The sequence below is a fragment of the Rhinolophus sinicus genome, linkage group LG10, assembly GCF_036562045.2.
Source record: "Rhinolophus sinicus isolate RSC01 linkage group LG10, ASM3656204v1, whole genome shotgun sequence".
Classification (NCBI taxonomy): domain Eukaryota; kingdom Metazoa; phylum Chordata; class Mammalia; order Chiroptera; family Rhinolophidae; genus Rhinolophus; species Rhinolophus sinicus.
Genome location: NC_133759.1, coordinates 79,838,856 through 79,859,699, shown reverse-complemented (window position 1 = coordinate 79,859,699; position 20,844 = coordinate 79,838,856). Strand labels below are relative to the sequence as shown.

Genomic DNA, 20,844 nt, shown 5'->3' with positions numbered 1-20,844 from the left:
TGATTAAATTATATTACAAATATTAATTGAATGCCTATCATACGAGGCATAGTTCACACAGTCCCTGACATTGAAAGGTTCTTCATTTATGGGGAAACAGACAAATAAACGAATTCTGCAAATCTGCCTGATGAAAGCAATAAAAGGGGAAACCATAAGATGCTGTAGGAGTATGTGATCGAGGCATCTAACTTAGCCAACGAATTCAAGGGCTGCACCATCCTCTAAATTCATTATCACCGGTCTTAAATGGGAATGTAAAGTTTCTTGGAAATCCTACTAAATTTTCCAGCGATCTTATATTCATTCTCTCACTCTCAGAAACAGGTATTTCTCATCTTCTCTCTCCACCAGCCTTCTCCATTCCTTCTTATGATGGTTTAAAATACGTCCACAAATTCTTTGATAATCTTCCTTTCAAGAGCTGGTTGTCAATTATACCTCAATGAAGTTAAAAAAAAAAAAAAAGAAGTGAGTGTGTATGACTTCTGAGTCATAAAAAGCATTGGGGCTTCCCTTCCTCTCCCCTCTCTTGGCTCACTCACTCCAGGGGAAGCCAACTGCCATGTCAGAGCATCTCTGTGGAGAGTGACGTGTGGCAGGGAATGAGGCCAGCTGCCAGAAGTCATGTGAGTGAGCTGTCTTGGAAGCAGATCCTCTGGCCCTGGCTGCCATCTTAATGACAACCCCTAGTGAGACCCTGAATCAAAGTCACCCAGCTGAAGTACTTTGCAAATTCCTGACTCAAAGAAAACTGTGAGATAAACATTTGTTGTTTCAAGCTGCTGCTAAGTTTGGGGGTAATTTGTCATAGGTAAATAATACAGATCTTGGTACTTGGAGATGGGATTTCTCTATAACAAAGACCTAAAAATGTGGGATTGGTTTTTGGAACCAAGCGGTCAACAGAAGCTGGTAGGACTTTGAGGAGAATGTGAGAGAAAAGTTGAAGAGTCTTGAAGAATCTATTAGAAGCCGCATGGCATTTCAGAAGACTGTGGGTGAAGGCTTAAAGGGAAATGAGGAAAATATTAGTGGAAACTGAAGGAAAGGGAGAGAGTACAGGCAGAGAGTTTAGCAACATTGTCTGTTGTATTAATGTAGAAAGTAGCAAATATACATAAAGAAGTGGGTGATTTCACTAAGGAAATTTCTAGGCTGAATGTTGAAGATGCCACCTGGATTCTTCTTGCTGCTTATAGTAAAATGTTGAGAGGAGAGAGAGATGTTACAGGAAAGATGGTTAAACACAAAGGATCCAGGACTTACTGGTTTTAAAAATTTCCGGGCTTTCCTAAAAGCAAATGATACTAAATTAAAGAACTGGCTTCTGGGCAGAGATCAAGTCCAGGAAACTGTGAAGAAAACATGATCTAATGAGCTAAGTTTTGGGGGTAACCTTATTATACAGCAATATAATTGATGAATCTTTTTGTCCTTATCCTAAGTTGATCACCTTGCTTCAGGCCTCATGGAAAAAACAGCAGCTCCTCCCTCGTTTCCCTAACACTATCTACAGCCTACTGACACCTGTGCCCTGGCTCTCTGCCTTCTCCTCTGTTGAAATGAATGCATGTCAGCCTTCCATTTATGCTTTTTAAACGTCTCCTTTTCAAGGACTTTGATTCAACAACGAACATTTTCTTTCATCATCAGTTTTTCCCTCCATATCAATTCATTCTTACCGAACATGCCCTGTTATCTCCCATCTTACCAAAAAATGACCCTCCCTTTATTCTCTGCAGTCATTACCCCACTTCTCTGCAACCCTTTAAAGTAATACTTCCTTGACTCTGCTTTCTCACTTCTCATGCCCTCTCAGTCCACCCTATTTGCCGACTGTCTCCATCACTCCACTAAACATCTGTGGGTCACCTTCACAAATGACCCAATTCAGTGGTCTCTATTCTAATCTTAGCTGATCTCTCAAAAGTATTTGTTTTAGGTGACCTCTCCCTTACTTGTTTAAATGGCTCTATTGAAATGTAATTTACATACCATGCTATTCACCTATTTCAATTGTATAACTCAGTGTTTTTAGTGTATTCACAGGGTTATGCGACCATCACCACAATCTAATATTAGAACATTTTCATGCCCCTCGAAAAGAAACCCTGTACCCATTAGCAGTCACTCCTCCTTTCCCCCTCTTTTCCTGTTCCAGCTATAGGCAACCTTTAATGTACTTTCTGTTTCTATAGATTTTGCCTATTCTGGACATTTCATGTAAATGGAATCATACAATATGTGGCCTTTTGTTTCTGACTTCTTTTACTTAGCAAAATGTTTTCAAGGTTCATCCATGTTGTACCATGTATCAGTACTTTGTTCCTTTTTATTGCCAAATAATATCCCATTGTATGAATATGCCACATTTTATGAATGGGTAACATTCATTGGTTGATAGACATTTAGGTTGTTTCCATTTTGGGGTTCTTATGAATAGTGCTGCTCTGAACATTTGTACTCAAGTTTTTATGTGGATATATGTTTTCATTTCTCTTGAATTTATACACGGGGTGGGATTTCTGGGTCATATGGTAACTCTATGCTTAACCTTTTAAAGAACAACCAGACTGTTTTCCAAAGTGGCCACACCATTTTACATTCCCACCAGCAATGTATGAAGGTTCCAATTTTTCCACATCTTCACTAATACTTGTTGCTTATCTTTTTTATTATATCAATTTGCTACCAACTGAACATTTTTGTCCTCCCCCAAATTCATATGCGGGAGCCTAACTTCCAGTGTGATAATGTTTGGTGGTGGGACCTTTGGGAGATAATTAGTGTTATATAGGTCATGAGAATGGAGCCCCCCTGGTGGAATTGGTGCCCTTGTAAGGGCATTAAGAGATCGGAGCTCTCTCTGTTTCAGCCATGTGAGGATACAGGGAAAAGGCTGTACACTAAGAAGAGGGCCTCACCCAACCATGCTGGCAGCCCGGTCTCCGACGTCTAGCCTCCAGAACTGTAAATAAACAATAAACAATATTTATTGTGTAAGCCACAGTTTAGAGTATTCTGTTATAGCAGCCCTCATTCTTTTTTTTTAAATTCAAGTTTATTGGGGTGACAATTGTTAGTGAAGTTACGTAGATTTCAGGTGTACAGTTCTGTAATACATCATCTATATGTCACATTAGGTGTTCACCACCCAGAGTCAGTTCTCCTTCCATCACCATATATTTGAACAGCCCTCATTCTTGAAACACTTGTTTGGTTTGACTTCCAAGACATCACACTCTCCTGGTTTTTCTTCTACCTCATTTGCTGCCCTTTCTCAGTCTTATTTGTGTGTTTACCTCATCTTCTTTCTCTTTATTCTCCTTTTCTTCCACTAACCTTCTAAATATTGGAGTACGTAGGGCTCTGTCTTAAGGTATCTTTTTCATCTGCACACTCTTGCTGTGTAATCTTGTCTCATGTCTACTGTGTGCAGATTACTTCCAAATTTTATTTTTAGCCCTGACCCTTCCCTGATCGTCAGACCCCTATATCCATTTGCTTAGTTAACTCTTGTCAGATATCTAATAGAGATTTCAGATATAAATGACAAAACCGAACTCATGATTTGCAACCCCAGCCCTGCCTCCTCCCACTCTCCCATATTTCAGTAAATGGAATTGCTATCCTACCAGTTGCTTAATCCAGGAACCTGTGAGCTGTTCTCGGTGACTTGTGTTTTCTTACACTCTAGACCATGGGTGTCCAAACTTTTTTCAACGTTTTTTACCAAGGGCCATATGCGGTAAAATACACAAACAACTGGGCCACTCACTCGAGGTGAAGTTCGTATTGCCTTACCTGGTTTATTTAAGTAAACTAAATATATTTTTGGAATTTGCTGCGGGCCAATTAACAATGGATTGCGGGCTGCAGTTTGGACACCCCTGCTCTAGACCAAATCTATCAGCACGTTACTTTTGACTCTGCTACCCCAATGTATTTGAATTCATCCACTTCTCATGTTTCCTACTACCAGACATGTCCCAGACGTTATCTTCTCCCTGGTCTACTACAGTAGACCCCTACTGGTTTTCCTGATTCTGTTCCTTGAGATTTGGAACAGGCCTGTGTCTGTCTTGTTCAGGACTGTATTTCTAGAACTTAGCAGGGTACCTGGTAGACACTCTGTAAACATTTTTTAAAAAAATTGTTTTATTGAAATAATTGACATATAACATTGTATTAGTTTTAGGAGTACAACATAATGATTTGGTATATGTATATATTGCAAAATGATTACCATAATAAGTTTAATTAACATCCATCACCACAGTTACATTTTTTTTCTTGTGATGAGAACTTTTAAGATCTACTCTCTTAGCAACTTTCAAATATGCAATATAATATTGTTAACTGTAGTCACCATGCTGTACATTACATCTCCAGGACTTATTATTTATCCTATGACTGGACAGTTGTACCTTCACCTGTTTCACCCACTCCCCCCGCCCACCCCAGCTCCCCATGTCAGGGAACCACTAATCTGTTCTATCTATGAGTTTGTTTTTTTCTTGTTAAATTCCACATATGAGTGAGATTATACAGTGTTTCTTTTTCTCTGTCTGACTTATTTCACTTAATATAATGCTCCCAGGGTCCATCTATGTTGTCTCAAGTGGCATGACTTTCTTCTTTTTTAATGGCTGAAAAATATTCCATTGTTTCCATATACCACACTTTCTTTATTCATTCATCCATTGACCTACAACTTAGTTTTCCATAGTGGCTGCACCAATGTACAATCCCACCAACAGTGCACAGGGGTTCTTTTTCTCCACGTTTTTGCCAACACTTGTTATTTTTTATCTTTTTGACAATAGACATCCTAATGGGTGTGAAGTGCTGTCTCCCTGTGGTTTTGATTTGCATTTTCCTGATGATTAGTGATGTAGAGCATCTTTATATACCTGATGCCCATCTGTATGTCTTCTTTGGAAGAATGTTTATACAGGTCCTCTGCCCATTTTAAAATTGGATTGCTTGGTTTTATTTTATTCCTATTGAGTTGTAAAGTATTTTATTTATTTTGGATATTAACCCCTTATCAGATACATGATTTTCCAATGTTTTCTTCTATTCCATAAGTTGCGTTTCTTTGTTGATGGTTTCCTTTTCTATGCAGAAGCTTTTTAGTTAGATGTAGTCCCTACTTGTTTATTTTTGCTTTTGGTCTCAAATTCCAAGAATCATTGCCAAGACTTATGTCAGGGAACTTACCCCTATGCTTTCTCCTAGGAGTTTTATCGTTTCAGGTCTTACGATCAGGTCTTTAATCCATTTTGAGTTAATTTTTTGTATGATGTAAGATAGTGGTCCAGTTTCATTCTTTGCATGTGGCTGTCCAGTTTTCTCAACACCATTTATTGAAGAAACTGTCCTTTCACTTTTGTATATTCTTGACTCCTTTGTCATAAATTAACTGACAATTTATGCATGAATTTATTTCTGGCCGCTCTGTTCCATTGATCTATGTGATTGTTTTTATGCCAATACCATACTGTTTTGATTACTATAGCTTTGTAATACAGTTTGAAATCAGGGAGCATGATGCCTCCAGCTTTTTTTCTTTTTTCTGAAGATTGCTTTGGCTATTCAGGGTCTTTTGTGGTTTAACATATATTTTAGGATTGTTTGTTGTATTTCTGTAACATATACCGTTGGAATTTTGCTAGGGATTTCATTAATTGTAGATTGCTTTGAGTGGTATGGATATTTTAGCAATATTAATTGTTCCAGTCAATGAGCATGGTATTTGTGTCTTTCAGTTTCTTTCATCAGTGGCTTATAGTTTTCAGTGTATACGTCTTTCACCTCCTTGGTTAAATTTATTCATAGATATTTTATTTTTTTGATGCAGTTGTAAATGAGATTATTTTCTTAATTTCTCTTTCTAAATATTTGTTAATTCAATGAATGAATGCATGAATGATTTTGAACTCACTTTCAAGCTGAATTCTGAATCAGGATAAGACTTATTTAGACAACGAGAGGAAGAAAAAGGAGCCAGAAGTATTCAAGCAATGTGTTTTAAACGGATTATAGGCATGCAGGAGCTGTTAATCCCCTCAGCCCTTGATGTACTCAGGTACAACCTGGGCATAGCACCAGGAGCATCCCCTTGCTGAAATCCTCAGAGGACATTCATAATGGGGCAGTGTGTGACCACAGCCCTGCAAATAGCAAATACTTTGAAGGATAGCTGGCATTTGCTGCTCCACCGCAAGGTGCTCAGTGCATCCCAAGTAAGTCATCTACCAGCTGGATGTCTGTTTTAGGAGCCAGCTGCTGCTTATTGAGGACAAGGGAGAGTGCGGTCAATGGGACACATAGAGATGCAGGCGCGCCATGAGTGTAGTGTATAACTGGTCTGGAGGATGAAGCAGAGGAGCTGGGCGGGACTTCTGGAGGGTACGTGTGGGCCAGTGGCTCTGTGTGTATACACACACACACACACACACACACACACACACAGACACACACACACACACACACACACAGGGCCAAAAAAATGTGTACACATTTTAAGAAAGGAAAACTGTATTAAAATTGTAATACTCAATATATACCAATAACAAAAGATGAATACAAGTCACGTTTGACTTCTGCAATTACAAGAGGTGCTCAGAGTGGTTACCATCAGCGTCCAGACACTTCTGATTGTGGTGAACTACTGCTTGAGCAACGTTGACCAAAGTGTGCACTTGTATACATTTTTTTGGCACCCCTAGTACATACATATATGTATATGATGTGTATGTGTGTGTGTGTATGTATATATATATATGTGTGTATGTATGTGTATATATGTATATACATATACCTATATATAAATATATATTATACATAATATATATTAGGTATTATATATAGTATATATACATACATATATGTGTATAAAACACTTCTGTTTCTGAAGCTGAGATACACTTTTGGTGGGATCTCAGGGTAACTAGAAGGTAACCATTATAGTATAGACTACAAATAAAACTTTTCATTATTTTAGAATTCTTGATAGTGAAAAGTTTGATTGAATTTGAAATCCTTTTACATTAGCACAGGAAATCTTCCCTGCCACTCTTCTCCTCTGTCAGCAGTCTCCACCCACTGGACTTCTTTCTTCCTTGGAACCTTTACACTAGCCGTTCCCTCTGCCTGGAATGCTTTCAATTGCCAATAAATGAAAAGGCAGAGGTATTAGATTCTTTAAGTATAATTTCAGTTGTGGTTCATTTTAGAATAGTTAGAAAAACTATTTAAAATTTTCCTTCTCCTACCCATGAATAAAGTTTCTTGAGGACGTGGATGTCAAAAGTTGAAGAGATTATCATTAAAAAACATCTTGATCAGGAATTGCATGGGGCCATTCCAATTATAAAACCGGTTTCTCCCTTCTTCCCTTCCTTCCTCCCTCCCTTCCAAAATAATGCAATCAAAAAACCATTAGGTAGGGCTGGGCAAGGTAGGTATCTGCATGGAAGTGTGGGGGTGGGGCAGGGGGGCAGGCTGCCTGGCGTGGGGTGGAGTGAGAGGGTGTCTGATAAGGGGAGGGTGGTAGCAGCCTGCATGGTTGTTGGGAGCCTGAGAGAGGTGAGGAGATTTTCTGTACAAGATGGTGATGACAGTGGCAGCCTGCCACGAGGTTGTTACAGCATGAGTGAGGTGAAGAGGGCGTCTAAGTTGGAAGTGGACTTGGTAGCTCAGTGATGAATGTTGGATCCTGCCGGTGAGGAGGGTGCTTGCTGGCCTGGACATGTCACAGCTTGATTGGGGTGGGGAAGGAATCTGTGCACAAGGCTTGTGCTGGCCTGGCATGGGGTACTAAAGCCCAGCTAGATGAGGAGGGCAGCTGTTAGACTGGTGCGAAAGTCATTGTGGGTTTTGCAATTATTTTTAAACTTTTCAACCACAGTGACTTTTGCACCAACCTAATACATGAGGGTCCTGTGGCAGCAGGGAAGGGCCAGCACTGTTTGAGGCTGAACAGAGGAAGGAGGACAACTTTGTGAGAAGGTGGTAGGCAGGACAGAAAATTGATTACACAGCATTGAACTAACAAGTAAATATATTGAGAATAATGGGAACCAGCTTCTTCACTGTCAAAGAAAAGAGTTATAAATATGGAAAAGGAAAAAAAAACTAGAATGAACTCTGTGGTATTGGATTGGAATTGGAGGTAGTGGTGTGAACTCATGGTTTGATAGACAGATGTAGAAATAAATGTAGATACAAATGCATGGATTATATAGATGTAATCTATGTGTTTACGTAATGTACCATTTGTATGTATACATACATATATTCTCTATCTCTGTCTGGGAGCAGCAATGGACACATCATAGCTCATATCTTGGTTTCTAAGTACCATTGTCCACTAAAAGGAACCAAGACTCCTTGGAAAAATAGCTGATTCCAAGGCAGGGCAGTGAAAGTCCAAGATGAGCCTGAAATACCTTGTTAGGTGGGAAAGTCAAAAGTGTTGAAAGAGTTATGGGGACATGTCAAAAGAACACAGAAGTAAGCTTGAATGAGTTCCCAGTGGCCAAATCTGGGATCGTCAGAGCATCAAAATAATGATAATAGCAGATTACAATCCATTGAGTAAAATAGGAGTTCCTGAGTCAATATTGACATAAAGAAATGAATAAATAATCGGGGGAAAGAGAATTAATAAAGATAGAAGGAATAATTGTTAGAAAATCACCATTTCAAAAACATCACAGTAATAATGAATTCAGCCACGAAGCATCAGTGAATATTAAAAACTAGTGGATAAAAGTGTGATGGGGAAAGAGATATTATAGTCTTAAAATACCTATGACAAAATAGTAGTTACAAGAGGAGAAAATCCAACTTTATAGTGGAGAAATCTAGTAGACACCACATTAATCAAGTGATCAAAGTTAACATAACCAGTAATGAGACAAATAGAAATTATGTGTCACCTGATAGGATGCAATGTCACTTTAGTGACATTCCTGCCAAAAGTACATAATTTTAATTTAATGATGAAGAAATGTCAGACAAATCCAAATTGAGGGATATTATACAAAAATAAACTGATCTTACAATCTTCAAAAGAGTCAAATTTATCAAAGTCAAGGAAAGACTGATGTACTATTATAGATTGAAGGAGACTAAAGAGACGTGACAACTAAATTCAATGTATGATCCTGGACCAGATCCTTTTGCGTTACTGGGATAACTGTCAAAACTTGAATAGGGTTAGTGGATTAGTTGATAGTAATGGATCAGTGTTAATTTCCTGATTGTGATGGCTGTATTGTGGTTATGTAGGAGAATATCCTTGCTTGTAGAAATTATACACTAAAGTTTTAGTGTGGGCACTGGGGCATCATGATGACAATTTACGCTCAACTGTTTCAGGAAAAAAAGTTACTTTGTCCACTAAAAGGAACCAAGATTCCTTGGAAAAATAGCTGATTCCAAGGCAGGGCAACTATTATTGTTGCAACTTTTTAGTTTGGAATTATTTTAAAATAGAAAGAAAATGTTATGTTTAAATGAGCAAACTCAAGTTTCTCATTAAAATGTTTTGGTAGCTTATTAAATATCTTTTCTATTGAATTTTTTTCAACAAGGCTCATACAGATAACCCCAAATTCTTTGCAGTTTATCCCTGTGTTTTGTACAAATATTTTTTGTTTGCACCATAATATGAAAAAGGCTATGAAACATTATTTTAGGCAGAGGGAGTCACATATGCAAAGGCCTGGAGCTCAGAAAGCATGACTTTTAGGAGAATTGCAAGCAGTGAAGCATGTCTGGAAAGTGTAGAATTAATGGTGAGGCAGCTGTCGAGGGAAAAGACATCCAACAACCTCAGCTGGATGATGGTGCCATTCACTGATGTAGGGGACATATGATAATTCACTTCTATGGTCCTGACACTGATAATCAAGAGCATAACATGAGCAAGGATGCTCCCCAACTGGTATAGACAATCATTTGTCTAGAAACTGCCCGAGGATGCTTCTTGACCTCAGAGTTCAATCAGAAATTGCCCTAAACTTGTGCCTGTAGGAGGCACTCCTTAGAAACGTGAAGAGGGATGGAGAAGGTGGCCTCTGTTATATCTACTTTCAAGTAATTTAGCAAAAAGGACACCTTACCACAGACACGTGATAGGATAATTTATTGAAATATTAATTTGCCTTTTCTTCTGTTTTCCTGCCCTATTCTAAGAATACATCTCTACTTTCTTTCCTTGAACCGTTGTTCAGCCAGGACCGAAGTAGTACAATGGCCTTTTATTTTTTTAAAGCCTAAAGTCACTGAAGGATTTCTATTAGGTGGTCCCATAGGAGAGGGGAAAGAGGCAAGAGCCCAGCAGGGAGAGTCTCCTATGGAGACCTCAGAGATTTTGGGGGGAGGGTGGGCTCCGTGGAGTTTGCAGGGACCAGGATCCAGTCCCTCTGTGCTTCTCCCTTGTACCCTCCTGGGGATGTGGCCTGTTCTGTGTGGAATGGCTTTGTGGTACAGTGGGAACTTGAATCTTTGGTGTTGGGCTTCCTAGCCATGGTAAAGAGCCCCAGCTCAAGCTGGGAGGTAAATTTCAGGAAGCAGCTGAGCCAGCTTTCTGCAAGGGACTCTGTGTCTTGGACAAAGAGCCTATAAACAGTGACAAATCTGGGCCAAAGATCAGAGGCCTGTCCCTGAATATCCTGGACTGTGTCAAACCTGAAGTCTTTGCCCTACAGGTGCAACTTGACCCCAGTATTGACTGAAGTTAAATTTTCATCAACCTGAATGGTGGTTCAGGATGAGATTTAATTTAGTAATAGAAAAAGAATATGACATTTCCTTCACCTAGAATTATGAAGTAACTTTCATACTCACCATCTACATTTATAGCTCTCAAGATAAGGAAGAAATTACTTACATATGAAAAAACTTTTTTTTAAGAAGAATTCAGCATATGTATTAAATTGTGCCTTTTCAGTGAAAACACTGAGATGTTTCAGTTTGATATATGCCTCCAGAAATTACTGCCAGATGAACTCAGGATGCCTCAACAAGCTTGGTTTTTCATTATTCTCTCTAACCCAGAAGTTGAACTGGTAGAAAGGAAGGGACAAGCTAGTCTGACATTTGGTAGACATAGGTACCTTTCTGTTCTCTCCCCTTTCCCAGTGCTCTATTAGCTGACTTGGGGCTGAGAGCAGGTCTAGGGTGAATACCAGTTTAATTCCAGTGTTCTTGCAGCTTTATCTTCTAGTTGCAAAATCTCATTCAAATACCCAAACCTCGTATTTCCTATCATCTCAATTTCAGCCATGAGAAATTGAGCCCTGAGCCTTAGTTTGTGAAAAGCTGTCAGTAGTCTTTGGATAAATGATGACTAAAAGGATAGAATGATGACCCAAGTCCTGTTTTAACAATGTTTTTTATTTTCTGTATAGGAAGCCTATACAGAAACTACATGAGCAGGAGTGTTATGGGCTAAGTCATGTGTAAGGTGGCTAGTTGATCACAGATTAGATAGAAGTTACTACTTGTGTGGGCCTAGGCATATCGTTTCAACTCTCTGGGCCATATCTGTCACATGCAAGTTTTGGACTGGATGACCAATAATGGGTCTCTCTATGCTCTATTCTTATGATTCTAGAATGCAGGGTAAGAAAATTATTTTTAAATTGAAATACAGGGTGATAAGGAGCCTTATCTACAGTAAATGCTTCAATATAAAGGGGCTTATTTTTGGTGGAACTTTGAATGTGCCAGTAAGGTCAATGCTATGATTTTACAAAACCATGCTCAAAACCTTGCAATAAAACTTAGAAAATGTATTAGTATATATTTTGGATGCAGTGGATAATCATATCAGAGCTTGGTGAAAAATAAATCTCCCCAAAACAATGATGGGAATTAGCAAATTATTAGAATTTGAACTGAATTATATACAATTTAATCCTTGAAAGAAACCCATTTAATTAATACTGATGAATGAAAAGTGCTTCATATATTATTTCAGCAGGTGGAAAATAGATCATATTTAGAATCATGGGCAGCAAAGTAAAATAGATGTTTGGTAAATTAGGGTGTTCACAAACCAACCCAAACAAATCACTGCTATATATACTGAGGGATTTCAGCCAGTGATTGATTATCTTATAGAACAGGTTCCTTACGGAGCATATGATTCTTGGTTTCATAGCTGCTTATCATCATTATTACACTGTTGCTCATACAAATCCTGGCTAATTTTCATTTTTTCCATTGTTTTTCTCCTAGTTTTAGTGGGAAAAAAGATGTGTGTAATTTTCTCTTTCTCTAATAATGTGCTGAAATTATGATAAAGATCATTTAACTAAACATGGTTAGATCCTGAATGATCCAGAAAGGCTTTATATATAATCTGAACTCCATGAACAACTACAACTAAATGCCACTCTTGCAGCTTACTGAGTAGACTAACCTGTTCTTTGCTCTGTTCAGTATGTACTTAGAAATGAAGAAGGACCAGATTCTTTTTTTTTTTAAATTAAAGTTTATAGGGGTGACAATTGTTAGTAAAGTTACATAGATTTCAGGTGTACAATTCTGTATTACATCATCTATAAATCACATTGTGTGTTCACACTCAGAGTCAGTTCTCCTTCCATCACCATATATTTGATCCCTTTTATCATCATCTACCACGCCAGGACCAGATTCTTAAGGACTCTAAGTGTATGTCGTAGCATGAATATTCATTGCTTCACTCACAGGTCTGAGTATAGAACACTTCACAAATGAAATCTCCCTCTGCGTTGCCACTCTTTAGGTTGATGGAAATTTGATCTCAATCAATGCAAATTATTTTCCTTTTCTGTATAAGTTAGGAAGAGAAGCTTTATAAGTTGTTATTCACATACCCAGCTATATTATAGGCTGAAACTAAAGTTGAAAATGGACTTAATAGATAAGATTAAAAAATTGATTTTCACATCGATCTAGCACATACCTCATGGAGAGGAAAATATTCAGTATAAAATTTGCTGAAGAAAATATTCAGAAATGTTTGAAGTTCTTACTGGACTGAGTAAAAACAATGCACTAAAATATAAATGTCTGGGTAATATAAGTAAAATCATAAAATTCAAAACCAAAACTTAAATAATTTATTTAACTTTAAGGAATATAATTCTGTAACCTTGTTATGGAATTTACAGGTAAATCACTAAATCTAGTGTAATCTTGCCTAGAGAAATCCAGGCAAGATGTGTATAGGCAGCTTTACACGTACAAATGAATGAGGTCTTATACCCCAAACATAGACACTGAAAACACGTCTTTTCTAGGTGGATATGTTAGGATATGTTAGATTGCTAGGACTGCCATAACAAAGTACCACAGACTGGGTGACTTAAACAACAGAAATTTATTTTCTGAGTTCAGGAGTCTCAGAGACCAAGATCAAGGTGGCAGCAGGGTTGGTTTCTTCTGAGATCTCGCTCCTTAGTTTGCAAATGGCCACCCTCTTGCTGTCTCTTCACATGGTCATCCCTCTATGTACATGTGCCCCTAGTGTTTCATCCTCTTCTTATAAGGACAGCAGTCCTATAGGATTAGGGCCACACCCTAATATTCTCTTTTTAAGTTAATCACCTCTTTAAAGATCTTATCTTCAATTATACTTAACATTCATTAGTACTGGGGGCTAGGGCTTCAACATATGAATTTTGGGGTTGGAGGAGACACAGTTCAGTCCATAATAGAACCCTACTGCAAAAAGACATTCATGGGTGTTATAAAAAGTTGACTTAAAAAGAAAATCAAAGTTGTTGCTTTCTGGAAATATAGTTGGCCATAGTTTTCCCTTTCTTTCTCAGTTTATTCTTTTCCCCTTTCTCCAGTTTTCTTTTTCTAGGTATAATTTAGGTACAATAAAATACACTCTTTTTAGTGTGCAGTTCTGTGAGTTGTTTAACCACCACATTCAATGAGGTTTTTGTAATCAAGCTTAAAGGAGGGATGGAAACCAAAGGTTGTCTAAATTTGTTATAGTAAAAAAAAAAAAATTTTTTTTTTTGAAGGCTGATGCACCTCTAAGCAAGGTAAAGCTAAGATACAAACTCAGGCAGTGATTTCAAATGTAAAGTAGAAAGAAAAAGTTTGTCTCCCTGAATGATCTGAGAGGTAGGAAATTGACTGCATCATTTAAGTATTTACATAACAACTCCTTATTCACCATCCCTACCTTTGCCAATCTCATCTCTTGAAAAGAGTCTAACACCCAATTATCTTACATTTATCCTGGCTTCTTGACTGTCTCTCAAACATGCTTGTGTTGTCTCCCATCATCCTACGCCCCTTCTATATGTCAGGATTATACCAGACATATGCCTCTATGAAGCTTGCCTAGTCAAAAGAAATTAAACTCATAATGGATTCCCAATTCGGTGGTATGATTATTTTAGAACAAGGTAGGAGAAAACTGTTACTTTAGAATTTACAGTTTAGATGGGAAAATAAGCCATGGTCTTATTCTCTTTCCTTCAGAAATTCATCATTTAATGTTTCATGGATGACTCTAAAATATATTTAAGGTCTAATCTCTCATATGAGCTATAGTCTTTGGGCATCCCAGAAAAACAGTTTCCCATGAATACCAGTGTCACCTTAAAAATTAACAACTATATTCATCATCTTCCCCACTCCCTCCAAAATAGTTTCTTAGATTTTTTAGTTCTACCATTGCTGCTATTTTAGGCTTCCAGATTTCAATCACTAGAATGCTTTTATTTCCCTCATTCTTATCATCAATCAGTTAGCAAATCCTAACTTACATGACTTGTTTCTTGCAACACGGTGATAACTTCCTGTTGTCTTCCACCCCTCCCCCCCAATCAATGGTACTTATCACTAACATTCCATGTTATCATGCTTATTTATTGTCTGCTTCTCCCCACTAGAATGCAGGCTCCATGATGGCAGAGATTTTTATCTATTGTTTATTGCCCTTTCCCTGGCACCTGGTATAGTATTTGTTGGATAAACTGAGCACTTACTATGTGCCAGGCCCTGTGTGCTGTATTTACATGCAGACTATCATTTAATTTTTACGACACCTGGGAGGTGATTTTATGGTTCTGATTTTCAGATAATAAAACTGATTAAGTTTTAAAAAAGATTAAGTGACTTGCCCAAAGTCACACAGTGAGTAGATGATAGAGCCAGACTCTGGTCTATAAACCTTGTAGCCTGCCTTTGGAATAATATTGAAACTTAATCTAAAATTGAAGACATTCCATAATATCAAAGACCCTCAACTGATCTTACCTCTTACTGTCTTCTATCAAAATTTTCCTGCACGGAACTGGTCCACTTACTGCCCCTTGAAACTTATGTAAGCTTTGTTTCCTCTGGCTTTTGTTCAGATAAACTCTATAGAAATCTTGTCTAGCTTTTGACCCTGAAGTTCAGTGCAACTTCCACCTCTTTCACGAATCACTCCTGAATGCTCCAGGACACAGTGAAGAACTCTTCTTCTTCAGTATTTACATGGTTTTGGGGGCTCTTGGTCACGTCATGTCTCATCCTGTGTCCCACTTCATGTATCTTGCTTGGCACAAAGATTCATTAAATGGGAGCCATTATAATTTTCTTGCATTCCCACCTGAGTGAGGGGCTGTAAGGCAGTTAACGGGTGCATGATATTTGTATATAATGTTCATGTGGTATCCAGTGCCTTTAAAAAGCTTTAAAGTTGGGAAGGAAACAACGCGTAGATATGTAAACTAAACATATAAATAGATGTGTTCACTGAGATAAAATGAAAATGTCTTCTGTCGGAGTGAGGGAAGGGAGGCTGAAAAGGACGTCGCCCGAGGGCTTCACGGGTGGCCCAAGGGATGGCCTCGGTCTTAAGCTCTGAAGCGCTTTTGGCGCACTGCTGTCCTCACGTTGCCTCTGGCTCGATTTTGCGCAGGGCCACGTGCCAGTGTTTTAGTTTAACCACGTCTCGGGCCCACTGTAAACGGCTAATAACCGCCGTCGCCGACTAGGCCTCTACCCTCCATCTTTGTGCGGACGGGAGGAGCGAGGACGCCAGGTGTAGCGGCCCGTTCGAAACGCGGCGGGTAAATCCAGGCCCCCAACCCCAACAGTCAAGTTTTCAAAAAGCCCGCGCGTGGCGCCCCAGGCCGCATCCGTTGGGAACGGGCCCCAGCGCGCCCCCGCTCACCCCCACCCCCAACTCAGGGCGGGAGGAGGCCGGGGGGTGGTAGGCAGGCTCCTGGCACACGGTGCGCCTGGGCCAGCGCGCTCCGGGGAGCGCGCCCGTCCAGCGGCTGCGGAAAACGGAAATGGGTGCCGGCGGATCGCAGTGATTGGCTAGACTGACATGTCTCTCAAGGGGCTGGCGCGAACGCCACTGCGGAGTTGGGCGAGGGGATACGGCAAGGGGAGGGGTAAAACCACTGGGAACAGCCGCGGTGCTGGGAGGAAGTGAATCGCGGAGGTGTGCAGAGGGCTGGGAGAATGTCTCGTCACGGCACGCTGCAGAGCCCGGGAGTGAAAGCGGGTCGGTAGAGACGGCGGCAGGAGCAGTGCAGGCCCAAGGCTTGACTAGGCCGCGGAGGGCGGCGAGGCCCTGACTGAGAGCGGCCCTGCGGCGCGGTAGGCGGGACTAAAGAGAGCGAGGCGGCGATTGGCGGGCAGCCTTGGGCTGCCGTACGTCGACGGTGACGCACGCCTCGGGGAGGGTGCGCGCGCGTTCAGCGGCCTCTTTGTGTGGTGCCCAGATACGGGAGCGGAGGTGGCGGTAGCGGTAGCGGTAGCGCTAGCGGCGGCCTTGGTTGTCTTCCAGTCTCCTCGGCTCGTCCTCTAGCCGGCACCTCTCCCCTTCCCTCCCCCTTCCTTTTTTCCTCCTTTCCTCCCCTTCCCTTTTTCCCTTCCCCGTCGGTAACCGGCGGTGACGGCTCCAGCAACGGCTGGGCCCAAGCTGTGAAGAGGCCTTAGCCTACGGTCACGGCGACGGCGAAACCTCGGAGCTCGCAGAGCGGGGGGAAGGCCCGGGCCGTAGAGATGGAGAATTCCCAGTTGTGTAAGCTGTTCATCGGCGGCCTCAATGTGCAGACGAGTGAGTCGGGCCTGCGCGGCCACTTTGAGGCCTTTGGGACTCTGACGGACTGCGTGGTGGTGGTGAACCCCCAGACCAAGCGCTCCCGTTGCTTTGGCTTCGTGACCTACTCCAATGTGGAGGAGGCCGATGCCGCCATGGCCGCCTCGCCTCATGCCGTGGACGGCAACACGGTGGAGCTGAAGCGGGCGGTGTCCCGGGAGGATTCGGCGCGGCCCGGTGCCCACGCCAAGGTTAAGAAGCTCTTTGTCGGGGGTCTAAAGGGAGATGTGGCTGAGGGCGACCTGATCGAGCACTTCTCGCAGTTTGGCACCGTGGAAAAGGCCGAGATTATTGCCGACAAGCAGTCCGGCAAGAAGCGTGGCTTCGGCTTCGTGTATTTTCAGAATCACGACGCGGCAGACAAGGCCGCGGTGGTCAAGTTCCATCCGATCCAAGGCCATCGCGTGGAGGTGAAGAAGGCCGTTCCTAAGGAGGATATCCACTCCGGTGGGGGTGGAGGCGGTTCCCGGTCTTCCCGGGGCGGCCGAGGCGGCCGGGGTCGCGGCGGTGGTCGTGATCAGAATGGCCTGTCTAAAGGCGGTGGCGGCGGCTACAACAGCTACGGTGGTTACGGCGGCGGTGGCGGCGGCGGCGGCTACAATGCCTACGGCGGCGGCGGAGGCGGTTCGTCCTACGGTGGAAGCGACTACGGTAACGGCTTCGGCGGTTTCGGCAGCTACAGCCAGCACCAGTCCTCCTATGGGCCCATGAAGAGCGGCGGCGGCGGCGGCGGTGGAGGAGGCAGCAGCTGGGGCGGTCGCAGTAACAGTGGACCTTACAGAGGCGGTTATGGTGGTGGGGGTGGTTACGGAGGCAGCTCCTTTTAAAAAAATTTTTTAAATGCCTGGGAGTGGCTATAGGGGTAGCTCTTTTCAACAGCCCAACTAGGGTCAACTCCTGAGTCCCTTCCTCTCCCGCTGCCTTCCCCATTTTGCCCTTGGGGGAGCCGCTTCTAAGGCTGCTTACCCTTGGGTGTGTTGCCCTATTTGCCTGCCACCTCTCTTGTCTCTCCCTCTGAAGATGGACTCGGCCCCACATACACATTTTTGTGTTACAGTCATTGATGGACTCTATTTTTTTATTATTACTTGGACTTTGGTCGTTTTTATACTAGCAAAACGTCTTGTTTTAATTTGTGTTTTTTTGGGGGGAGGGAGTGAACTTGCTGATTCTGTAGCAAAACCTGGGCGGGGGTTGGGGTGGGGGGTAGTTTACTTTGTTGTAAGGACTTGATACCTGGCTACAGCGTTTTCTATGAAATCTACTTGGATCCCATGCCTGAAATTTGGAAGCATATGTACAAAAATCATTTTTACGTTTTATTTTTAATAAATCATTGTGTTTGACCGTACATGTCTAACATCTTTTTTCTAGGATCCATTCCGTACCGTTTTAAGGGATATTAGTTGAAAATTTTTCGTGTTAATTAGTTTTTGACGTGTACTTAGAGAAACTTTTAAAAGGTCCTGTGGTTTTCTTTTCTGTTGCCCTGCTAGTGATGTTGAATTTTTATCCCTTCACAGGCAACTTTTGAAATGGTGGATGTGGCTTTTTAAAATCTTCAAAGTTTCTGTGCATCCATCTCTTGTACTAAGCGATTTGCTTATCATGACATGATTAGTCACTTCTATGAGAATTCAAAGTATGTACTGTATAGTTCTAAAGAAATAGTTTGTGTTAAGCATGTATTTTCATTCATATAAACTGTTTAAAAGCTTTCAGATGATCTAGTTTCATCCCTCTTATTGGTTTGTCTGTAATGAATCGTTACAAATAAGGGTTATATTTTACCCTCAAACTAAATGCATTTTTGTCTTTTCAGAGCAGGTTTAAATGTTTTTTCCCTATAGCTGAACTGTCCTCATGGAAATCCTTTCCCCAACCTTTGTAGCGCCATCTACTGGCAGAATGGCAGTATATGTGCAAAACAATTTGTTTAAAACTTGTTTTAGGACAATTTCATTAGATTAGAAGTTTTGCCATCAAAAATCTGTGCAGACTTTGGTTACACATTTACTTGTAACTAAGGTGGGCTTTACAGGAATATAATTAACAGTCCGTATCACAATTGCTCTTTCTATATGAGATTTGAACATGTAAACTGCTATGCATAGCTTGGGCAATGGCCCCAAATTGCTATGACAACTAATGAACCAGCTCGGTGTACTGGTATTTTAGGTGCAAGTTGTAAAGCAAACTATTTGTGTATTCTGCTTGGTTAAATGTATAGTTGTAGCCCTTTCATGCAATAGATTTCAAGTTGTTGTTTATAAAAAACGAAAACGATATAGGAGAAAATTGACTTCCTGGTTAGAAATACAGAATAGCAACGTTTATGGATATCACAAATAAAGAATTCAATTCTTTACATGATTGAGTGAGAGTATGTATAATCTGCTGGGTGGGTTCATAGTACCTATTAATCTAGTGTATTTAATGTTACCGTAAAATAATTTGACTTGAATCTTGCAGTTGAAAGCCATATTAAGAATCGTTCTGAAGAGATTATTGGGCTTTAACAGAATATTTTAACACTGACCCTTTTTTAGTTCTTGTCATATATTAATTAAGATTTTTTTTTTTTTTTTTTTCCTAATTGCCAGGACTCTACTTTCAAGAGATAGGAAATAAGGTCAAGATTGCTAGGCTAGATTATGTCTACTCAGTCACTTTGACAAAAGACAACTGATGGTATAAATATCTAAATATACCTCTGATAAATGGGATAGATGTTTTTGCACATGAATAAACAGTCAAATATTTTGCTCTCAAGTGGCTCTACAGTTTCCTTAATGTTTTATTTTTCACTTAGTGAAACATACATGTGGGCTTTTTCATTTGGTAATTTGGGGGCCCTTTGGGATACAGAAAATGATATGCTTAAATTTTTATGATTGTCATTCTGCTTGCCTTTTACTCAGTTTTAGTGGGGAGATCTAGTTCTTCTGGATCAATTGTAATACACCAATTGATAAAGTTGTCATTTTGTATTCCCAACATAGACTTCTAAGAAGTTAAATGAGTTATGTAAAAGTGTTTAGTCTTAATTAGAAAAGTGACTTAGTGTTCTATTCAAGGTATAGGAACATTTCATTGTCATGTATTTACCTTTACAAATTTCTGTAACTTGGACTGGTATTTAATGAATGCAAAGACATAGTGGTATTTACTCTTTCCAGAATTCCTCTTGTCGATTTTTATGCAAGCATTTTTGTCACGTGGGACATTTTTTGGCAACCAGTTGTATGTTTTGACTTATCACCTGTAGAATTATCTGAACATTTTTCAAATTTAAGAATTCATGGAGGTATATACAGTCTAGTCAGTATTGAATACAGTTTGCCCCCTGCTTAAATCTAATTTGAAAGATTAGCAAAATAAAAATGAACCTATTTTTTTTGTCTCCTGATTGTGAACTTTTGCATTGACAGTATTTTTAGTATAAACTCAGTGGAGATCATTAGTTAAAAGTGGTTTGAAAGGTCTTTCAAGATTGATGGTAATTTCAGATATTAAAAAGCTTGCAAATAATTGATGTTCATAGTGATAACTATCAAGTCAATGATAAACTGATTGTTTGCTCCTATAACAGTGATTTGGAATAGATTTCATATTTAAATCTACTTCACAATGAATTTTTGTTTTTAACCAAGGTTAAAGGATTGAGGATACTTGAGAATTTGGTATTTACGATTATTACCCTCACGACC

The 20,844-nt window shown here is 40.3% G+C and overlaps 2 protein-coding genes across 14 annotated transcripts in view; both read left to right on the top strand.

The window, feature by feature from the left end:
- KLHL3 (kelch like family member 3) overlaps positions 1-20,844 on the top strand; it is a 260,598-nt gene that overhangs the window by 101,256 nt on the left and 138,498 nt on the right. The window lies entirely within an intron of this gene.
- HNRNPA0 (heterogeneous nuclear ribonucleoprotein A0) lies at positions 16,417-19,502 on the top strand. The gene has a single exon (XM_019740235.2). The coding sequence runs from the start codon at positions 17,038-17,040 to the stop codon at positions 17,959-17,961; it is 924 nt and encodes a 307-aa protein (XP_019595794.1). The 5' UTR covers positions 16,417-17,037; the 3' UTR covers positions 17,962-19,502.

What these genes read in the sequence shown, in the direction of transcription:
- HNRNPA0 (XM_019740235.2), top strand. Translation starts at nt 17,038, where the DNA reads ATGGAGAATTCCCAGTTGTGTAAGCTGTTCATCGGCGGCCTCAATGTG.